The sequence below is a fragment of the Nycticebus coucang genome, chromosome 6 (assembly GCF_027406575.1).
Source record: "Nycticebus coucang isolate mNycCou1 chromosome 6, mNycCou1.pri, whole genome shotgun sequence".
In the NCBI taxonomy this organism is placed as follows: domain Eukaryota; kingdom Metazoa; phylum Chordata; class Mammalia; order Primates; family Lorisidae; genus Nycticebus; species Nycticebus coucang.
This window is the reverse complement of record NC_069785.1, coordinates 70,395,866-70,416,566: the sequence shown is the minus strand read 5'-3', so window position 1 is coordinate 70,416,566 and position 20,701 is coordinate 70,395,866. Positions and strand designations below refer to the sequence as shown.

General features: G+C 37.6%; 1 protein-coding gene across 9 annotated transcripts in view; it reads right to left on the bottom strand.

Moving 5' to 3' along the window:
* MAP2K5 (mitogen-activated protein kinase kinase 5) overlaps positions 1 to 20,701 on the bottom strand; it is a 316,347-nt gene that overhangs the window by 158,180 nt on the left and 137,466 nt on the right. For all 9 annotated transcript variants that reach the window (XR_008380627.1, XR_008380628.1, XM_053594066.1 and 6 more), the window contains exons 12-13: positions 15,362 to 15,423; positions 9,339 to 9,387 (exon numbers count right to left, since the gene is read on the bottom strand). Coding sequence is in view for 7 of the 9 variants with exons in the window: in XM_053594066.1 (XP_053450041.1) it covers positions 9,339 to 9,387; positions 15,362 to 15,423 (111 nt within the window). In the remaining 2 variants the exon portion in view is untranslated. The remainder of the gene's footprint in view (positions 1 to 9,338; positions 9,388 to 15,361; positions 15,424 to 20,701) is intronic.

The window sequence follows — 20,701 nt, the reverse complement described above, 5'->3', positions numbered from 1 at the left end:
TCTCACTTTATGGCCCTCGGTAGAGTGCTGTGGCGTCACACAGCTCACAGCAACCTCCAACTCCTGGGCTTAAGCAATTCTCTTGCCTCAGCCTCCCGAGTAGCTGGGACTACAGGCGCCCGCCACAACACCCAGCTATTTTTTGGTTGCAGTTCAGCCAGGGCTGGGTTTGAACCCACCACCCTCAGTATATGGGGCCGGCGCATTACCAACTGAGCCACAGGCGCCGCCCTCAAAGGTTTTACTTTACCACCTCATTCATCTTCTCCCATTTAATAAATATAATAAAATAGTAATATAACACAACTATTATGACTTTTAAAAATCTTAAAACTTATACTGATTTCATTTAAAAGGTAACAGCAAATATATGTAACATTTACTTGCCTACACTCTTGAACTAGTCACCCTCCAATTTTCTTCCAAATTCCTTCTTTATAAAGCAGTGGTTCTCAACCTTCCTAATGCCGTGGCCCTTTAATACAGTTCCTGTGGGTAGTGACCCACAGGTTGAGAACCACTGTTATAAAGAATGCCCTTAACATGGGACCACCTTGCACACTTGGGGGTAACTTTCTGTGAATCTATAATTATTTCAAAATAAAAAGAAATTTTTTAAAGGATGATTTTACATTCCCACCCAAGTTGTGACTCTACATGTCCTTTTTATAACTCTTTATTAGGGACAATACTTTATTTTCAGTGTACTTTATCCTTTAAGAACGTTTTCCCCTTAAAGATGTTTTTTGATTTGATTACATCAGTCCGGTTTAGAAAGCATTTTTTTTGTTGAGACACATTGCTTTAATTCTCGATTATTTCTTTACACTTCAACCTCTTATCTTTACTTCTAAAACATTTTATATTTCCTAGAATTCAGTCTTTGAAGAAATGCCTTAAAACAGTTTATACACATTAAACACCTAGAATTGTGCTGGTACAGAGTAAATGCTGAATAAGTATGTGTTGTTTTTATTATTTTCATAGCAAAATCTACTCTTTCTTTTCCCATGAGTTTCTCTGATCTGCTTTGTTTCCTTGTCTTGTCAATATGTCAATACTTCCTTAAGCCACAAAATCACAGAACACAGAACCACAGCTCTTGAAGGAACCTGACTAACCACTAGCTTCCCTTTCACAGTATATGTGAGGAAATTGAGCACAGAGGCATGACCAGCTTTTCCAGGGTCACCCGGAAAGGCAGTCAGTCAGCAGGACTAAATTGGGAATGCTAAATAAAGCCTATTCCTTCTTAGAAACTGAATTTTTTAATTGTCTGATAGGCTGAGTCGGTGCTGCCTATTTGGCATTCTCAGTAACATCTCTGAGGGAAAAACATGGCTTAACCAAGGAAGAAAAAATTTTGCCCAGTTTCCAGATGCTTCTAATTGCTGTGCCAATGATAAAAGCAACTTTTAAGTTTTTCTCTCCCTTACCCTCCCCATCCTTATCCCTGTTCCCTCCACCCTTCTTTCTCTGGCATTGCAGATGCTTTTTAATAAATCATTCAGAGTTTTTTTGTTGTTGTTGTTGGTTGGTTGGTTTTTAAGCAGCTGAGCTACTAGACCAAACCTAGGTAGGATGTGTTAGGAGCCATTAAGATTCAATGATAACAACAGAATCCCAAGACCCTTTAAAAGGATGGTTTGTCTTCTTGGGAGGGGAAACTTCTTTCTACAGTGTTGGCTGGGCATGATGACTCATGTTTGTAATCCGAGCATTTTGGGAGGGTGAAATGGGAGGACTGCTTGAGGCCAGGAGTTTAAGACCATGCTGGGCAACACTGTGTGACCCCTGTCTCTACAAAAGTAAATTTTAAAAAGTTTAGCCAGGCATGGTGGCATGCACTGACAGTCCCTGCTATCCAGAAGGCTGAGGCAGGAGGATTAGCTGAGCCCAGGAGGTCAAGGCTGCAGTGAGCTGAGCTCACTTCTGCATTGTGGCCTGGATGACCCTGTCAATAAATAAATAAATAAAACAGAATGTCTACCACACTGCTAAGATAAGACAGTGGTCCCTAACTTTCTTGGCACCAAAGACCAATTTTGTGGAAGACAATTTTTCCATGGACTGGGGCAGGGGAAGGAGGTGGTTTTGATAGGAGTCTGCAAGCAATGGATTTATTATGGTCTCTGTGCAGTTGAACCTCTCTGCTCACAACAATCAGTTTTTGCAGCTGCTCCCGAAAGCTAGCCTCACACCTCAGCTCCGCCTCAGATCATCAGGAAGTAGATTCTCATAAGGAGTGTGCAACCCAGATCCCTCACATGTGCAGTTTACACTAGGGATCACGCTCCTATGAGAATCTGATGACACTGCTGATCTGACAGGAGGCAGAGCTCAGGCAGTGATGCGAGCGATGGGGAGTGCTGTAAATACAAAAGAAGGTTCACTTGCTCTCCCACTGCTCAATTCTTGCTGTGTGGCCCAGTTCCTATCAGGCCATAGACCAGTACCAACTGGCAGCCTGGGAGGCCAGGGCCCACAGATGTAAGAGAAGACCTTCTCCCTCCACCCCTCTTTTTTTAAAGTTGGGTTTACTGAAGCATAATTGATGCAATAAAATTCACTCACCCTTTTCAGGTGTACAGGTCTTAATGTTCTAACAAACTTGCACAGTTATGTAACCGTCACCAAAATCAAGAGAGAGAACATTTTCAACATTCCAAAAAGTTCCTTCATGCCTTTATAGGCCACTCTTCCTATAAACTTTGTTAACTTTGTTAATGGTATTTTCTCTCCTATAGTTTTGCCTTTTCCAGAATGTCAGATAAGTGGAATCACACAGTATATAGCCCTTTGAGTGTACCTCTTTCACGTAGCATGAAGTATTGATAGTTTGTGTTCCTTATTATTGCTGATATTCCACTGTATGAATGTATTATAGTTTGTTTATCCATTCACCAGCTTATAGGTAAGACAGCGGTCCCCAACCTACTTGGCACCAAAGATCAATTTTATGGAAGACAATTTTTCCAATTTGGGTCTACTTTAATAAAGCTATTATATACTGACACTACCCCAAGCTTAAAGAAGAAAAGAAAAAGAAAAAGAAAAGAAAAATTAAAAAAATAAGAAGATAAACATAACAAGAAATAAAGAAAATATGTAAAAAAGCCACTGTAAACAGTAGCATAGAATTTTCTGTGTGGACTATGTTTTCATTTCTCTAGGGCAAATATCCAGGAGTGGAATTGCTAAATCATGTTATAGGAGACTGCCGAACTATTTTTCACAGGCGCTGTACCATTTTATAGTTTGACCAGTAATATACAAGAGTTCTAGTTGTTCTGTATTCTTCTTAGCACATGGTATTATCAGGTTCTTACCTGCTTAGTTTTAATATAGTTCTTTTTTTTGTTGAGACAGGGTCCCACCCTAGCTCCTGAGCATAGTGCAGTGTGCGTGGTAGCTCACCACAACCTCAGACTCCGGCTGCGGGCACCCCGCTGCCACAGCCTCTGGAAGCTGCTGGGATTACAGGCGCTCACCGTGGCGCCCGGCTGGGTTTTTTCCATTTTTTTCATGAGTCGGGGTTTCACTGTCGCTCAGGCGAGTCACGAACTCCTAAGCTCAAGCGATTCTCCCTCCTCAGCCTCCCACAGTGCTGGGATTACAGGCATGAGCCACAACGCTCGGCAATATAGTTCTTTTTAACATACTGAACTGTTCAAAATATAAGCAACCTTGACTCCTCTTTCTCTTAAAACCTACAAGCAATCTATCAGGAAATTCCATTGACTCTACATTTAAAATACATCCAGAATCATATCGCCACGTCCCATCTTCACTGGTATCTCCCTGATCTGGGCCTCTGTAACAAACCTGGATTACTTAGACATTTTCTACCCTTATCCCCCTACACATGAACAGATATACTGGCCTCTTTGCTGGCCACAGAACGTGCCCGACCTGTGGCTTCTGCTGTGTTCCCCCACATGTATGTACTTGTCCAGTTCTTTTCCTCCAAGCCTTCACTCCAAATTCATCTTCTCTATGAGGTCTACTTTGATTACTACTGCAATAGACTCTTCAGCAATCCTAAGCTTGATTTACTTTTCCTTTTCCCCATATTAATAACCACCCTCTAACACACTACTTATCTATTGTGTTTATTATTTATGGATCATTTCCTAACCCACCTCACCACTGCTAGAATATAAGTTCCAACAGTGTAGAAATCTTGTGTTTTATACATAAATGTATTCTAAGTACTTAGAATAGTGCCAGGCATATACTGAGTATAAAACAAATAGTTGCTGAATGAAAACTAACACTAACAAACTAACAGTGACTTTGGCACGGAAGGTAGCACCAATGGGAAGGCCTATGTGAGATGAGATTTGTAAAACAGTAAAGCCAAGGTAGAAAGTAAAATTTATAACACAAAACTTTCCCTAAACACAAATTTATTTGGGCTGCATTTGCCTCCAGAATTTCAGTGAAAATATATTTTTAGGTTTTTCTTTTTTTTAAGTTTTTCTTTACTTTTTTTGGGAGAGAGACTCCCTCTGTCACCCTGGCTAGAATACAGTGGTGTTATCACAGCTCATGGCAAGCTCAAACTCCTGTGCTCAAGCAATCCTCTTCTACAGGCACATGCCACATGCCCAGCTGTGGGCACATACATATATATATTTTTTTTAATTTTTAAAATATATATATATATATATATATATATTTTTTTTTTAAAGCTCTTCTGTTGGAGAAAGTAAATGAAACCAACCAGGTTTCTGATACAAAAAAAAAAAAAAAAAAAATCCACAGACACTAACTATCTAGGTTTTTTCTTTCTATAAACTTCTGTATCTGTATAAGATTGTCCCAGACTGATTGCCAATTTTATTTTCTTAATCTAAGTTCTGTTCTCATTACCCTTCCACTATTATTTTTTACCCTCAGGGAAAGAGACAGCAGTTACTATCAGGGCATTCTCACATCTTCCAAAGAAATGGCATAGGTGTTAATCTTGTATTTATGTTTGATGTGGGTAATGATGGCTGTGACTGGAGCTGTAGGTTTATTAATATGCAGGGCTCTCACCTCATTAGTGGCGATGTATGTTTTGAAGTTAAGCTGCAATGTTTGCTGCAATGTTGGATCTGGCCTAACAGATTTTTTCACTGTTCATTTTCTTTGTTTTTATCCACAGTAGTCAGCACATGCTATGCTTATAGCATCTCACATATGCCTTTTAATAAAGATAATTTTTCTACAGTAGTTCATTTTGGTGGGAGTTTCAAACATTTTTAATAATTTATATCCTAATGTAGATTTCATCACATTTGGTCTATCTTAGAGGAAGGATTTTTATAATTTTTCTTTTTTGAGACAGAGACTCACCCTGTTGCCCAGGCTAGAGTGTCATAGCCTCAGCCTAGCTCACAGCAACCTCAAATTCCTGAGCTCAAGCAATCCTCCTGCCTCAGCTTCCCAAGTAGCTGGGACTATAGGTATGCACTACCACACACAGTTATTTTTCTGTTTTTAGTAGAGATGGAGTCTCACTTTGCTCAGGCTGGTCTCAACTTCCTGAGCTCAAGGGATCCTCCTGCCTCAGCCTCCCAGAATGCTAGGATTAGAGGTGTGAGCCACCTGCCTGGCTGATTTTTATAATCTTTGACTCAGTAATATAAGTATAATAAACGCTCTCTCTGGCTTGATTTGGGGGTGGGGTATGCTTATCAACTGGATAAAGTGATTAATTCATAATTATAATAAAAACATAACTGCATTATCACTTAATAGTTTATAAAGTACTTTCACATATATCATCTCAACCAACTCTTATAGAGAATAAAATAAACAAGAGGAACACCTGATTTGATGATCCATTATGAATAGAAACTGTTGTATTTCAATTTCCAAAACAATTTCCGTTTGACATAACACACTACCAAATAAACTTAACGTTGAGTGGACAAACAAGCCTCATGGGATGGGCATCTATCACTGCTTCTTGCTCAGATTTCATTCTATTATTCAGTCTTCACTGGATATACACTATGAGAAAGACTCTAGATTTTCAACAGTTTGTTTGGAATTCACTGGCTGTGTTTAATAAATTCCAAAATATACTTTCTGTGTGTATATACACATTCCTATAGCTAAAAATCCAAAGAAGTCATTTAAATGTGAGAAACAATTTGTTCTCTTTTCTCATTAGTTAACTGAACACATCTTCATTTTCTGCTCCTAAAAAGCAATTTTTTTCCTCACTGATTTTTAGAGGCAGCATTAGAAAATAATCAGAGAACACAGACTTAGCCCAAGACAAAGGAAGAAGAGGTGCAGACCACTCATTAGCATTTCTCTTTCACCATCTTTCTCTGTCTTCACACAGTACCTCTACCCAGTTCCCCTCCATCCTGTAGAAGGATGTCTTTGATTTGACAGCGTGACACATATTCAGCTAAATTCCCATCATCATTCATTTAAAGACAGCAAAAATGAGCACATGGGCTTGTAAGAAGGTAGAGCAAGGAGCTTACATAGCAAAGTGCATAAACAAGTATACTACCTATTTAATTGCCTTAGGTGAACTTAAAAGCTCTGATCTTTAATTGCCTGATTGAACTGATCTAAAAAGCTACAATTTTTTAATCAAGAAGAAAATTAAATAGCTTTTTGGTAAATAAAGAGGTATCTTTAATCTTATTTTTATGGTATCCAAGTTATTAAATATAGACAAAACTAAAAAATATTAAATTAACAACTACTCAATTTAGGATACTTTCTCATTACAATGCTTTACAAAAGTTTTCAGGGATACCTCCCTTCTTTCATTCTTCAATAAAAAACACAAGAGTTTAAATTTAGAAGGTAGAAGTTTCCATGAGTACCTAGGAAACGCAAAAGCTAAATATATATATATATATATATATTTTTTTTTTTTTTTGTTTGAGACAGAGTCTCAAGCTGTCACCCTGGGTAGAGTGCTATGGTGTCACTGCTCACAGCAACCTCAAACTCTTGGGCTTAAGCGATTCTCTTACCTCAGCCTCCTAAGTAGCTGGGACTACAGGTGCCCACCACAACACCCGGCTATTTTTTCTTTGGTTGCAGTTGTCATTGTTGCTTAGCAGACCCAGGCTAGATTCAAACCCGCCACCCTAGGTGTATGCGGCTGGTGCCCTTGCTGACTGAGCTACAGGAGCCACTTAAATACATATATTTAATGAGGTGTATTGCCCCAGCATATTTATTTCTATAGTTAAATATCTATAACTCCTAGGGAATACACCTGCACTGTAATTCATTAGTCTTTCCTACACAGATGTACAGACACATGCACTCACTGGTATTTACTTAATGGTTAAATCCCTCAAGAGGATATGTTGGCACATTATCACTGCCCCCACTCAGACCCTCACAGATATCTTCTTCTCATAACAAGTGGTATTTTACACATGGTTACTCTCCATAGGAGTTGGGTTAGCCGCACAGACTTAAAAGAGAAGTACAGGCGCAGGATTCCCCTCAGAAACCTCCATACCTTCAATCGGTCAAAATACTGCAGTCCTTGTATATGACTGATAAAGACACAAGTGTCAACCAGAGCCGGGAAGAACCTACTGGTTGCTGAGAGGCTCTGGTTGATAACACTTGACCACAGTGATCATAAGGTGGTTGTGCTGTAATCTGACCTGAGACTTTATTTTTAGGCCCAGATAAATTCATTTTAAATATATCCATCAAGATCCCATTTCAGAGGAAAAATGCAGTTATTTCTCTTAACACAGAATAAAACTAAAACCAAATCAGGAAGACTTATGATATATCAACTTATCGGCATGATTTCTAATTTCAAAGAGAAAACGTAAAGATGACTACAGAATAACTAAAATGTGTTTTCCTATTCACTACAGTTCTTAGTCCTAACAAGATTCTGCATAGTAAGTTATGGCTGGAGAGAGATTTCATTATAAGCCAGAATTATCCTGTATGCCCAGAGTACAGGATGATCCTAAGACTCACTTTCATAGTAACACTCCAATTTCCATGGCACGGTCCTTTTAAAGAAACTTTGCTATTGAGAACCAACGTCTTTATTTTGTTCCATCATCAAAGGGACAGCAGATGTACACAAAAAAAATTAATAAAATGATGAGATCTGACCATTGGGTTAATTTCTATTAAAATGGCTATACCCTCTTTATGGGTTGGTAGATGCGAGGAGGTGGAAGTAGAAGGAACAGAAGCAATGTAAGTCATATGTCTAACAACATTCTTTCTTAATCCTGGTAGTGAAAAATGGTCCCTTTTTCTTCCACTCACAAAATTCGTTTTCTTACTTATTTATATGCGGAGAAAGTAATGTTAACACAATTGAGCTCACTCTCCTTACAGCTACATTTTGCACTATCCTCTAGAAATATAGGGGACTGGTTTTTTTAAAGGATTGGTTTATGATTCCGTATCAGCATAAATACCTTCAAAACCTGAAAATATTTACTTATCAAAATCTAGATACCCTCTTTAAAAGAAGCAGAAAGATTTAAGAAGAAATTCAGAATCACTAAGGTATTAAAACCACAACAAAAGAGAACAACCCTTAGTGACAGACGTGGTACTATGGTTGAAGACATGAATTGTTTTTCCCCCCTCTCATAGTTTATACCTTTTTTTAAAAAAGAAACTTTACTTTAGTCACATCTAATGTGTATGCAGTTGCACTCCCCCAAAGTACATGAGCAGATGTGTAAAACTGGACAGTAGTTAGTAACATCAAGCCCTGAAGTTGCTTTGTTATAGTCTCTTTCTCTCTTAATAATTTGCACTAAATAAATTCAGACATTTTGGGAACATTACAAACAAAAAACAAAAGTAGCTTCCTTTTACAACATTCAACAGTTCTTTGAATATTCTCTCACATGTTCTGTTACTAGACCAGGGGTCTATTTCTCATGCTTTCACCTAGTCCTTATTTAAAGCTTCACATTCCAAGTATGTTAAGTAACCTCTTAAGAAACAATTTATGATGATTTCTGAAATGTTAATAAAAGGAAGGATGCAAATGTACAGAAAGTGAAGGCTTTACATTAACAAGAGTCGAATAAGACCAATGAGATCCTATAATTTTCAAAACTATGAAAGATCTTTTTACATGTTTGATAATTGTGATTCACAAAAATACAATCCCAAGTTTACAACGTAAATGAGAATAGTTGGTGGAGAAAACAAGAAAATTAACATTTATAAAGCAGTCATCTTTTTGACTACCAAATACATTAGCTGGCTTAAATGTCAGAGGATTTATTCACTTTAAAAATCAAGGTATCCAGAGAGCCCCACTCCCCACCTCAAATTAAATCCAAGCTTATAAACCCAGCACATACCTCTATGTAAAATCTTTAAACTCCACAAATAAGTAAGGCCTTTTACAACCTAAATTTAGGAAAAAAGAAAACAGTACAATTATGGTTTTTATAGGAAACTTTCCACATTTCAACATATCAACCATAATTCTTAGTTTAAAATTCTGCCAATCATAATCATTTATTAAATATCTCTCATTTTTGTGCCAGGCTTTGTACAACATCAAATGTAAAAGCTACAGGTTCCTTCCTTTAGTGCACTTACAATGCTCTGAATTCATTCATAAGGTATGCCAAATGAAAGCAGGAACTGCATGTACACATAAAGTGACCTGGAAGGACAGGAGAGGGAGAGGAAAAGGGGATGATGACTTTTTTATATTCTATACTTCTATAAGTAAAACTGTTTTTGAAGTCATGATATTTATGACCAAGGGGAGAGACAGTTTTTAAAAGTTAACTAGGACCAGGCATGGTGGCTCATGCCTATAATCCCAGCACTTTGGGAGTATGAGGCAAGAGGCCAGGAGTTGGAGACCAGCCTGAGCAAGAGCAAGACTCAGTTGTCTCTACAAAAAATAGAAAAACTAGCAGACATGATAGTGCATGCCTGTAGTAACAGCTACTCAAGAGGCTGAGGCAGGAGAAAAGCTTGAGCCCAGGAGTTTGAGGTTGCTATGAGCTATGACACTATTGCACTCTACCCTGGGCAATAGAGTAAGATCCTGTCTCCCAAAAAAAAAAAAAAAAAAAGTTAACTGATCAAATAAAGCAGTGGGTAAATCAGAAACTGCTTCTCCATCAGTAGTCAGGAAGGTTTTTCCAGTGTTGGTGTTTGAGGAAAAGATTCAACTGATGTGAAAATGGAGGGAAGAGAGGGGAGAGAAGGGGAGGAGGAGGAGCGGGGAGGGGAGGAAGGAAGGATTGGAACCTCTACAGTTGAACGCTTTTTTACTTTGACCACCTCGACCTGATCCAATTTTCGTAGATCAGACACACACCACATGTATGTATCTACTTCCTTATGTTGACTACCTCCATATGTTCACCAGTTTGTCACAGTTCCTTGGGTACTGTAGAGAGAGGTTCTACTGTATAATTAGAGAGGTTCTACTATATAATCAAAATGTGGAGGCAGTGTACTCTTCAAAAATATCCCGTTCATAGGCTGGGCATAGTGGCTCATGCTTGTAATCCTAGCACCCTGGGAAGTCGAGGTTGGTAGATCACCCGAACTCAGGAGTTCAAGATCATCTTGAGTAAGAATGAGACACTGTCTGTACTAAAAAACAAAAAAAATTAGCCAGTATTGTGGCAGGTGCCTGTAGTCCCAGCTACTCAGGAGCCTGAGGCAGGAGGATCAGCTAAACCCAGGAGTTTGAGGTTGCCATGAGCTAGGCTGATACTACAGCACTCTAGCCTGGGACAACAGCATGAAACTCTGTCTCAAAAAGAAAAATAAAATCCAATTCATGAAAGTCAAAGAAAGGCTGAGACACTAGAGAGATGATGACAACCAAATGAAATGTATAATACTAATCTTAGTCTGGATGCTGGGCCAGAAATTTGTTTTCTGCTGGTCAATAAAGGGTATTGGACAGCTGGCAAAATCTGAATAAGGGCTGCTGAATAAAATCTAATACTAGTTTCCTGATTTTAATCATTATACAGTGATTACATAAGAAAAGAGAACATCCCTGTTGTTAGGAAACAGACACCTAAAGTATTTTTGGGTAAAGGCCATGATGTCTATAACTTATTCTTAAATGTTTTCAAGAAAAAATATGCATATAGACTTTTAACCAAAAGTGGTAAACTATTAACAACAAATGAGAAATACAGATGATGCATGTGTGGAAATTCTTTGTATTATTATCCTTACAACTTTTCAGTTCAATTTAAAATAATTTAAAAGTAGAAAGTTTCAAAAACAAGTTTGTTTTTTTTTTTATTTTTTTTAAAGACTGGGCTAGGAAGAACAAAGCGTATAGAGATGAACCTCTCAAGCCAGTGTGTCTAGTGCCAAGCATGTATGTGTGCGAGTCACATGGACAAGGGTATCTGGGGATACCTGAAAGGCCAGGCCAAGGAAATGAAATGAGGAAATACAAACATGTGAATCAGATTTGAATTTTTTATTTTATTTTATTATTATTTTGTTTTTGAGACAGAATCTTACTCTTTTACCCTGGGGTTGAATGCCATGGCATCATAGCTCACCGCAACCTAAGTCTCTTGTGCTAAGATCCTCCTACCTTACTCTCCTGAGTAGCGGGGACTACAGGTGCCCACCAGACACCCAACTAGTATTTCTATTTTGAGTAGTGACCAGGTCTTGCTTTTGCTCAGACTGGTTTTGAACTCCTGAGCTCAAGCAATTCACCGGTACTGGCCTCCCAGAGTGCTAGGATTATAGGCATGAGCCACGGTGCCTGGCCCCAGAATAAATTTTTACAACAAACAATTTCTTCAAGAGTTTAGAATAACTGTCATTATAATAAACACATGTATTCCAGGCAGGCAGTAAAAAAAAAAAAAAAATCAAAATATTAATAGTAACTTCAGCACAAAATGAAAGAAAAAAAAATTTCTTTTAATGCTTATAAAAATTACATCCATAATGAAAACAATTTTCTCTTTGAGTAGTAAGAGGGGGGTCATCTTATTTAGCATAGAAGTAATCATCTTTTCTGCTCAACTTAGAAGCTTAGTTGCATATCTAAAACCTTTACTTCAAAGATAGCTCACCACTAAAAATCGGTTCCACACAAAATGAATAATCAGAAACATACAGGGGAAGGCAATCTAACATACTCAGAGTGTCAAGTAGAAAAGAAAGCAAAAGAAATGCTGACTTGGTGATATTTGCTAAAATTATAAATTTTATTAGAGTCTCAAAAAGAAAACATTATTCCTCCAACTTTGTCAAAATAAGACAATTTTCCTTTAGAAGCATTAAGTATCAGTGTACAGAGGAAGCTAGAAATCTGTCCATTGAAAACCTAGAGGATATTATTGGTATTCAGTACGCGAGCTTTCACAGCAATGACTTGACAAAGCCTTGACACTAAAAGTACTTATATCTATTGTCAATCACTCATTCCTTGATATGTCAAGTGCACATCCTTTCAGGGACAACTTCAATCAACATTAGCACTCAAAATACAGTACAGTGTCCCTGCTTCAGAAATGAGAGGAAAAATAAAATGTGTTAGGTGGCAGGGAAAGGCAGAATGTGGATAAAAATTATTAAGCTTGCTGGAAGGCTGAAATCAGATAGTTTATATGAATTTCTTTGGGGGGGGAAGCTCTTTTGCCGTATATACTATAAGACAATACTTGAATAGCCTATCACAGAGTTTGGCAGGGTCTATACTGTAATGAAGCTTAGATTTATGGACCTGCCTTGCATACCAGATTATTAAAATCAAGAAGCTAAAGTTAAGTTAATTTGGGAAAGGATGGTGATGCTAGATGGAATTGTTTTTTTTTTAAGAAACAGGATCTTGCTGTGCTGCCCAGGGTGGAGAATAGTGGAGCAATCACAGCTCACTGCAGCCTCCAATTCCTGGGTTCAGGGGATCCTTCTGCATCAGTGTCCCAAGTAACTGCAACTACAGGCTGCATCACCATCCCAGCTAATTAAAAAAAATTTTTTTTGTAAAGATGGGATCTCTATGTTGCCCAGGCTAGACTTGAACTCCTAGACTCAAACAAGCCTCCCATCTCAGCCTCCCAAAGCTCTGGGACTACAAGCATGATGATGCCTGGCATATATGTGATTCTGAGACATGAAAAGAATCTGAAGCAACTGTATCTGTTGCTCCATGATATGCTCATCCATACATCTTTTTAACCTATTTTTCACTATCACTCCTCCATCTTTCCCTCATTCTCTTAGGAAAGCGGAGTAAACAGAACAAGAGGTCTTTCTGTGTTCAAATAGTATTAATTAGATGACAACTCTGGGAAAGTTACTGATATTTAACTTTTCTAAACCCCATCTTGCATATTGATAAAATATGTTCCATAATCCAAACTTTACAAGGTTGCTGTAAAGACTAAATGACATAGTACTTGTACAGAACGCATGTAACAGTGATTGGCACAGGAAGTATTCAATATACACCTACCTCCCTTCTCTACTTAATTCTGTTTCTTTGATTTAATAAATGCACCCATGTGTTTTCTTGTTCTCACCAAGGGAACTCAAGGGGAAAAAGTCGATGCCATCTTCAGAACACCAAAAGAGAGATAACACGGACAGTGAGAACCCAATCAGTCTGGGGGAACATTTGTTTTAGAAACCATGACTGATAGTCCACCAATCAGCTAATCTTATTTTGGCTGGAATAGTCCTCCCAGTTCAGGCATTAGCCATGTGCCAATCTGGTATTTGTCAGCTGCAAAAAGGATAAATTTGTAGCCTACTCAGATTACACATAAAAAATACACTTTGGAGGCATCATGTAAACGTAGGCTCAAGTAGAATTTATAAAAAAGTAGCAGATAAAGAACAAAATTATCAAAAGCATTTCTTCTACTGCAGCCATTACTATGACCTGATGAGCCATAAAACCTGGAGAAATTAGACATTTTAGAAAATAAAAACTACTCTAATTTTTAAAACTGTAAGGGCAAATATAGACAATACTTTGGATTGCCACTTATTTCAATGCCTTTCACTAAAATAATGTGTGCCATATTTTCAATCATCTAATAGGCAAGCCCTGTACTTGAAGGTGAATTTTATCTTTTCTGCTGACTCCTTTCACTTCAGTTTCCCCACTCCAATAGAATTGAAAAGACCAGTGGCCTTGTATAGATGTCCTACACAAGAGGAAAGTAAGATTTATGAAGTCCAGGAAGAACATGCTTCTCTACTGAAGAAGGCAGATTTCTATTTTTTCAAGTTCGATAGATAATTGAGTGTATAGAACATGCATATACTTTTCTCTTTTCAATTGGTATCCTTGCCTTTTTTTGCCCTTTATCATACATGTTATTAAACTTTTAGAGCCGAAAACTGCCAAAAGCCACAAAGCAGTCACTCCCTCCTGAGATCAGAAGAGGAAATGAAACATTTTTATTTTCATCTATAATAGTGATTTAAGTACTCAAATTTCATACCAAACTAATCTACCTACGCATGTAGATTAGAAGCTACTTAGCAGCAATACCATCAGAAAAGAAAGTTCTCATCACCCTGGGCAGTTCACACTAATAATTAGAAAGAAAAAAGGAAAGCTGTGAATTACAATGAACTAAGACTAAATAAGTGTTCATGTTGGATTAAAGGATTTGAGTTGTCAGTTTGATGTATAATGAATGCGAAAAATCAGCCATTTAATTAAATGGTACATGGTATGATCACTTTGTTCTGCATCACGCCACTGAAGTTATCAGAGTGCCTTTAGTTTAGCAATTGTTTACTATTTCACTACCCCATGATTTCTCCCAGACATTGCTTAGCTTCCATTATTCCAAAATTGAAATCTGGAATTTATATATTAATGTTAGTTTAGTTGACATATTTTATCAGTTTATTAGTGAATAAAGGAAACACAGTAATATAGAGAAACTACAATTAATCACAAAGACAATAAATTCCCAGGTGCAGTTGATAAAAAAAAATTGGAAGAACATAAAAAATCTGTAAAAATCTTTACGCATTGTCTCATAGACTATTTTAATAACTTAGACTTTTCAGATATTTTCTAATCATACCCATATAACCATAAAATGTCCAAAAAAGCAGCTTTCTTTTTGAAGAACTTGGAAATTCTATTGTTTTACAAGAGCACTAAGGTCCTCACAAATATGTGAAACTGGAACACGTTGAATGGCACACGGCTATGTTGTTACTGTGGGTTGGGCTATGAAAAGAACAAAGGACAGAAATGATAAAAGCAGAAGAAGTTAAGAAGGTCCTGGGAGCCACTGGGATTGAAGAAAAAGGAAAACAAAATCCTGAGGATATAAAATAGGCTTTCTTAGAATGATTAAATCACCCAAATTTCCTATCATTAAAGCCATATACTTACTGCTACTGCAATTCTTCCAAGGACATGCTCTGGAATTTTTCTATATACATCCAAAGATCCCCCTGTAAAAATAAACATATTCTGTTCTTACAAATGAAACCAACAAACTAGGGCATGGGTTTCCTCCTCTGTATATTCATTGTGAGAATCTGTTTTTCTCTTCTTACATTTATGTATTGGATTTATAGAATACAACTGGATTTTGGTCAAATTTTATGATATAATAATACTTCCAGATGAAGTATAACTGGATACTTTCATTTTCTTCCCAAGTACATATACATATATACATGAAAATGCTGTAGGAAACTAGTCAAAGAAAGGCTTAAGAATCTGTACTTTATGTACACTTAAATACATACATAAAATTATAAATATCAGTATGATAATCCCATTAAAGCAGTGGTTCTCAACCTTCCAAATGCCGCGAGCCTTTAATACAGTTCCTGTGTGTTGCGACCCACAGGCTGAGAACTGCTGCATTAAGGTGTCTGCCTTGTTTCCCAGTTTCCTCACATGTAAACCAGGACACTTTTACATTTTTCATATTAACCAAACAAAAGCTGGTGGATATAATGTTCCAAACATACATTAAAAACTAGTAAAGTGAAAACAGCAATGTTTAACATTTATCTAAAAACCAATGTTAGTCTTTAGATTACGTACCAAGACAAGCAATCAGTCTATTGCAAAGACATATCTTAGGCCAAAATTTTTTTTAGAAATTCTTTGATTCTACTTTGAAAACCACTTTATAAAGTAAAAAATAAAATCAATCTTTTTATATCACAACTTACTTTTCATTAAAAGGGTACTCACTAACATCCTTCACCTGTACCAAATCTAGCTTTTAAGGCAGTTTTCAAAACTAAACTATAAGCAATAAAGGCAAAAGCCACGGCTTAGCACCTGTAGCACAGTGGTTACAGCGCCAGCCACATGCAACGAGGGTGGCAGGTTCGCCCCTGGCCTGGGCCTGCTAAACAACCACAACTGCAACAACAACAACAAAAACAGCCGGGTGTTGTGGCGGGTGCCTGTAGTCCCAGCTACCTGGGAGGCTGAGGCAAGAGAATCGCTTAAGCCCAAGAGTTAGAGGTTGCTGTGAGCTGTGACACCACGACACTCTACCCACGGTGACATAGTGAGACTCTGTCACAAAAAAGAAAAAAAAGAAAAGGTAAAAGCCATGTTTTTTAATTTTCATCACTCTAGAAAATGGCATAACAGATAGTAAATGTTTAATAAGTATCTGTCAGATGAATAAATGAATATGTGAAAATAACAGTAAATTTCACCAGATAGGAATAGTTGCTCTGAAGCGGTTTCAAAAAAAGGACCCCAAAGCCTTCACATCAACATCACTGTTGCTGAAATAACTGAGATTCCCTAGCTGACTATTCTAAAGAAACCAATATTCATTTGGAAGGATAAATTTCAGTATGCTTGATAAATTTTTAATATTAGGCAAGTAATATAAAAATTTCAGGAATATATCCAAAAACCCACTACTGCACTCATTAATGATATGATTATATAAGAATTATTTTAACAATGTGTAATAACCTTTTTTAAGAATCAAATTCAAGTCTTTCAGTTCTAAAACATATCCAGAATATTTGAGAAGTTTTGCTTTCCTATCAGAGGCTAAAAATTCCTATTTATCACTTTACTACTGGAAGATTTTTAAATATGCCTCATAAAGTACTAACATGGAGCATGTAATTCTTTTGAAATGCAGGCAAGTCTATTTTGCAAATTTGAATCTTTATACATTAAGTTTTCCTAAGGCTGAATATCACAGAAATTTTATTTTATTTTATTATTTTTTATTTTTTTTTTTAGAGACGGAGTCTCAACTCTGTGCCCTCGGTAGCGTCACAGCTCACAGCAACCTTCAGCTCTTGGGCTTACGCGATTCTCCTGCCTCAGCCTCCCGAGTAGCTGGGACCACAGGCACCCACCACAATGCCCGGCTATTTTTTGTTGCAGTTTGGGCGGGGCCGGGTTTGAATCTGCCACCCACGGTATGTGGGGCTGGCGCCCTACTCACTGAGCCACAGGTGCCACCTATCACAGAAATTTTAAATTATTCTTCCCTCTAAAAAATAGCATAAATGAATCTACTGGTTTTGTATTTATATGAGTTAGGGCGGACAGAGGAAAATAAGCACTCTTAGAAAACTTTTGCTTGTGGTTTCCAGATTCTGACAAGAAGCTGAGAAACCATAGTATGACTAAACTTTACACTTTGGTTCTGGGTGCTACTGGAAAGGTAACTTTTAAAAAAGACACTTCGGCAATGAACTGAACCATCCTTATCTACTAAAATAGCATTTTTATTATGGACGCAATAAAAGTGAAAATACAGCAGAAAAACATTTCATGTTCTCATTGATCTTTCAGATGAATTGCCAGGATGAACGAGGATCAAACTTTACATGGTGGTAGCTGGAAGACTGACAAATGCAACTTATTGGACCAATCCTTTATGAAGCAAATGGCTTGATGCCTTCTCTTTCTGTAATACAATAGTAACTCTGATCAGGCTATAAGTGGCAGGGAGGGTTTGGTTTACTTTTTATATGGTTTTACTATCAATTGTATCCTACAGGTCTATGCAAAAAAGGCCATTCTTAGACTTTCTAAATCACAAACATTTAGTGCAGAAGGGACATTAATGATCAGTATAATGACCTGCTTTGATAGCTGGGAAAACTAAGTCTGAGAGATGTGAGTGTTCTAGCCACGGCTGTGAGTCAGTTGATGGCAGAGCTCAGAGAAGATCTCAGCCTTTGAAATTCCAGAGCTGCAAAGATCTAAAAGGGTGGCTCAGCGCCTGTAGCTCAGTGTTAGGGTGCCAGCCACATACACCAGGGCTGGAGGGTTCGAACCCGGCCTGGGCCAGATAAACAACAATGACAACTACAACAAAAAAAATAGCTGGGTGTTGTGGTGGGCACCTGTAGTCCCAGCTACTTGGGAGGCTGAGGCAAGATAACTGCTCAAGCCCAAGAGTTTGAGGTTGTTGTGAGTTGTGATACCAATGGTACTCTACCGAGGCATAGACATAGTGAGACTCTGCCTCAAAAAAAAAAAAAAAAAAGTTCTAAAAGGTTTCCTCATAAAATCACATGGCTTGAGAATCACATGTAAACTTCTTATAGTTAAAAAAATCTTACTACAACGTGATATTACTATGATACAATGACACAGTTTAATATTCGTTGCGATGTGGGTATTCAACTTTTTGCTTATGACTCCCAGGTCCCTGGTTTGCTCTGTTGACTCACTTTGCTATATTTCCTGGTCACAGACTATCCCTGACCAGTCACTTCAATGCATGTCACTATCCACAATGGCGACCAAGAGGAAGAATGCAAATGGATTAGCAAAAACTTGTGCCCATTACTAAATAACTACATGTTTCTATTGATAAATTAGGCCCAGCATCTTCTTGTAATTGAGCCAAAAGGACTCACAAGGTGAGGTCTGTGCTTATCCTAACACAGGATCTAAAATATAAAGTGGAATCTTGTGTGCAGGATAAATGCAAATATGTTAGTGAATGAATGAGAATCAATGTATTCATATTAGTCCCCCAAATTTCCTTAAAATGACCATGATTATTAACAATTTCGAAATTCATAAGCACAAACAAAAATTTCAGGAGAAGCTCTCTTAGTTGAAAATATGAAGAATCCTTACTTCCTTTGCAATATGGGTTTTTGGGAAACAATTTACTCCCATGGTGGGAAATCTACATACATACATACTCTCTATTTGGTGTTTCTGAGTAGATTTAGTTTTGACTTATGAAATGATGTACCATATCATTCCTCTATGTAAAACTTTCTAAAGGCGTCCTGATGCTAATAAATTCAGACTGAAACCCAAACTCCTTACTACAATCTAAAAGGCCTATACCAGCTAGTTTCTGCCTCCTTCTCTGACCTCTGCCAGGCTCTAGGTCCTCTCATCATTACTCTCTAGCCATACTGGCCTTCTTTTTAGGTCTGATTACACCAAGCTTGCATACACATTGGAGCATTTATACTTGATACCCCCTTTGCTTTAAAGATCTTCCCATGACCTTCCCTGAGCTAACTCACTGACATTAAAGTCTCTACTAAAACGTCTCTTATGCAAAAAAGCCCATCCCTGTCCACCCTATCTATTGCCATATTAGTCATTATCTACCCTGCTTCATGTTATAATTAGACTTATCCCTCTATGACAGTGTATTGTTTGTTTGTTGTCTGTGTCTCCCTCTAGATTGTAAGTCCCATGAAAATAGAGATTAAGTCATCTTCACTACTATATCCCCAGGTTTAGAACAGAATCTGAAGAAAGTATTCAAAAATATTTGGAAATAAATGACTAATATGAGATAAAACTGAAATAGATAATGAGAATCTACACTAAAAAAGAGCACTACGGTTTGGGAGAAAAGTTGCCACTAAGTTTGATTGCAATGGGAGGAGGAGGGAGGAAAGGCAGTCGGGGGGTGGTATGTAGTTTTACTTCATATTGTGTGTTCAGCAGTATATCAACAGAATACTACGTAGCACCCTCCAACTATCATGTCCAAGTAACTAAAGGAAATTATTCCTAAAGAACTAAAGGAACATACAATAATTCTTCCTTTCCAAATAGAAGGTATCAATAAAGAGACAAATCATACGTAACTGAACAGAAATTCTGGAGTTGAAAAGTACAATAACTGAAATGAAAAAGGAAGAAACAAAAGTATATTTAAGAAAGGATCAACAGTATATTTGAGAAAGCAGGAGAGAGAATCAAAGGACACGAAGACAGGTCAATTGAAATTATCCAGTCCAACAAAGAGAAGGAAAAGAAAATGAAGAAAAATGAACACATTCTCAGAGACCTATGGAATACCATCATGCATGCTAGCATAAGCAGATTGGGAGACTGGAAAGAAAGAAAAAAAGAGATGGAAAAAACATTTGAGGAAATAATGTATAAAACCTTCATAGATTTTATTTTTAAAGTTTTTTCTTGGTAGGGGGAGACAGAGCCTCAAGCTGTCGCCCTGGGTAGAGTGCTGTGACATCACAGCTCACAGCAACCTCCAACTCCTGGGCTCAAGCAATTCTCCTGTCTCTTCCTCCCAAGTAGCTGAAACTACAGGCGCCCGCCACAACGCCCAGCTATTTTTTGGTTACAGCCATCATTGTTATTTGGCGGACCTGGGCTGGATTCGAACCTGCCAGCTCAGGTGTATGTGGCTGGTGCCTTAGCCGCTTGAGCCACAGGCGCTGAGCCATATTTTTAAAAGTTAATCCAAGTAGCTCAATAAACTCCATATACGATAAA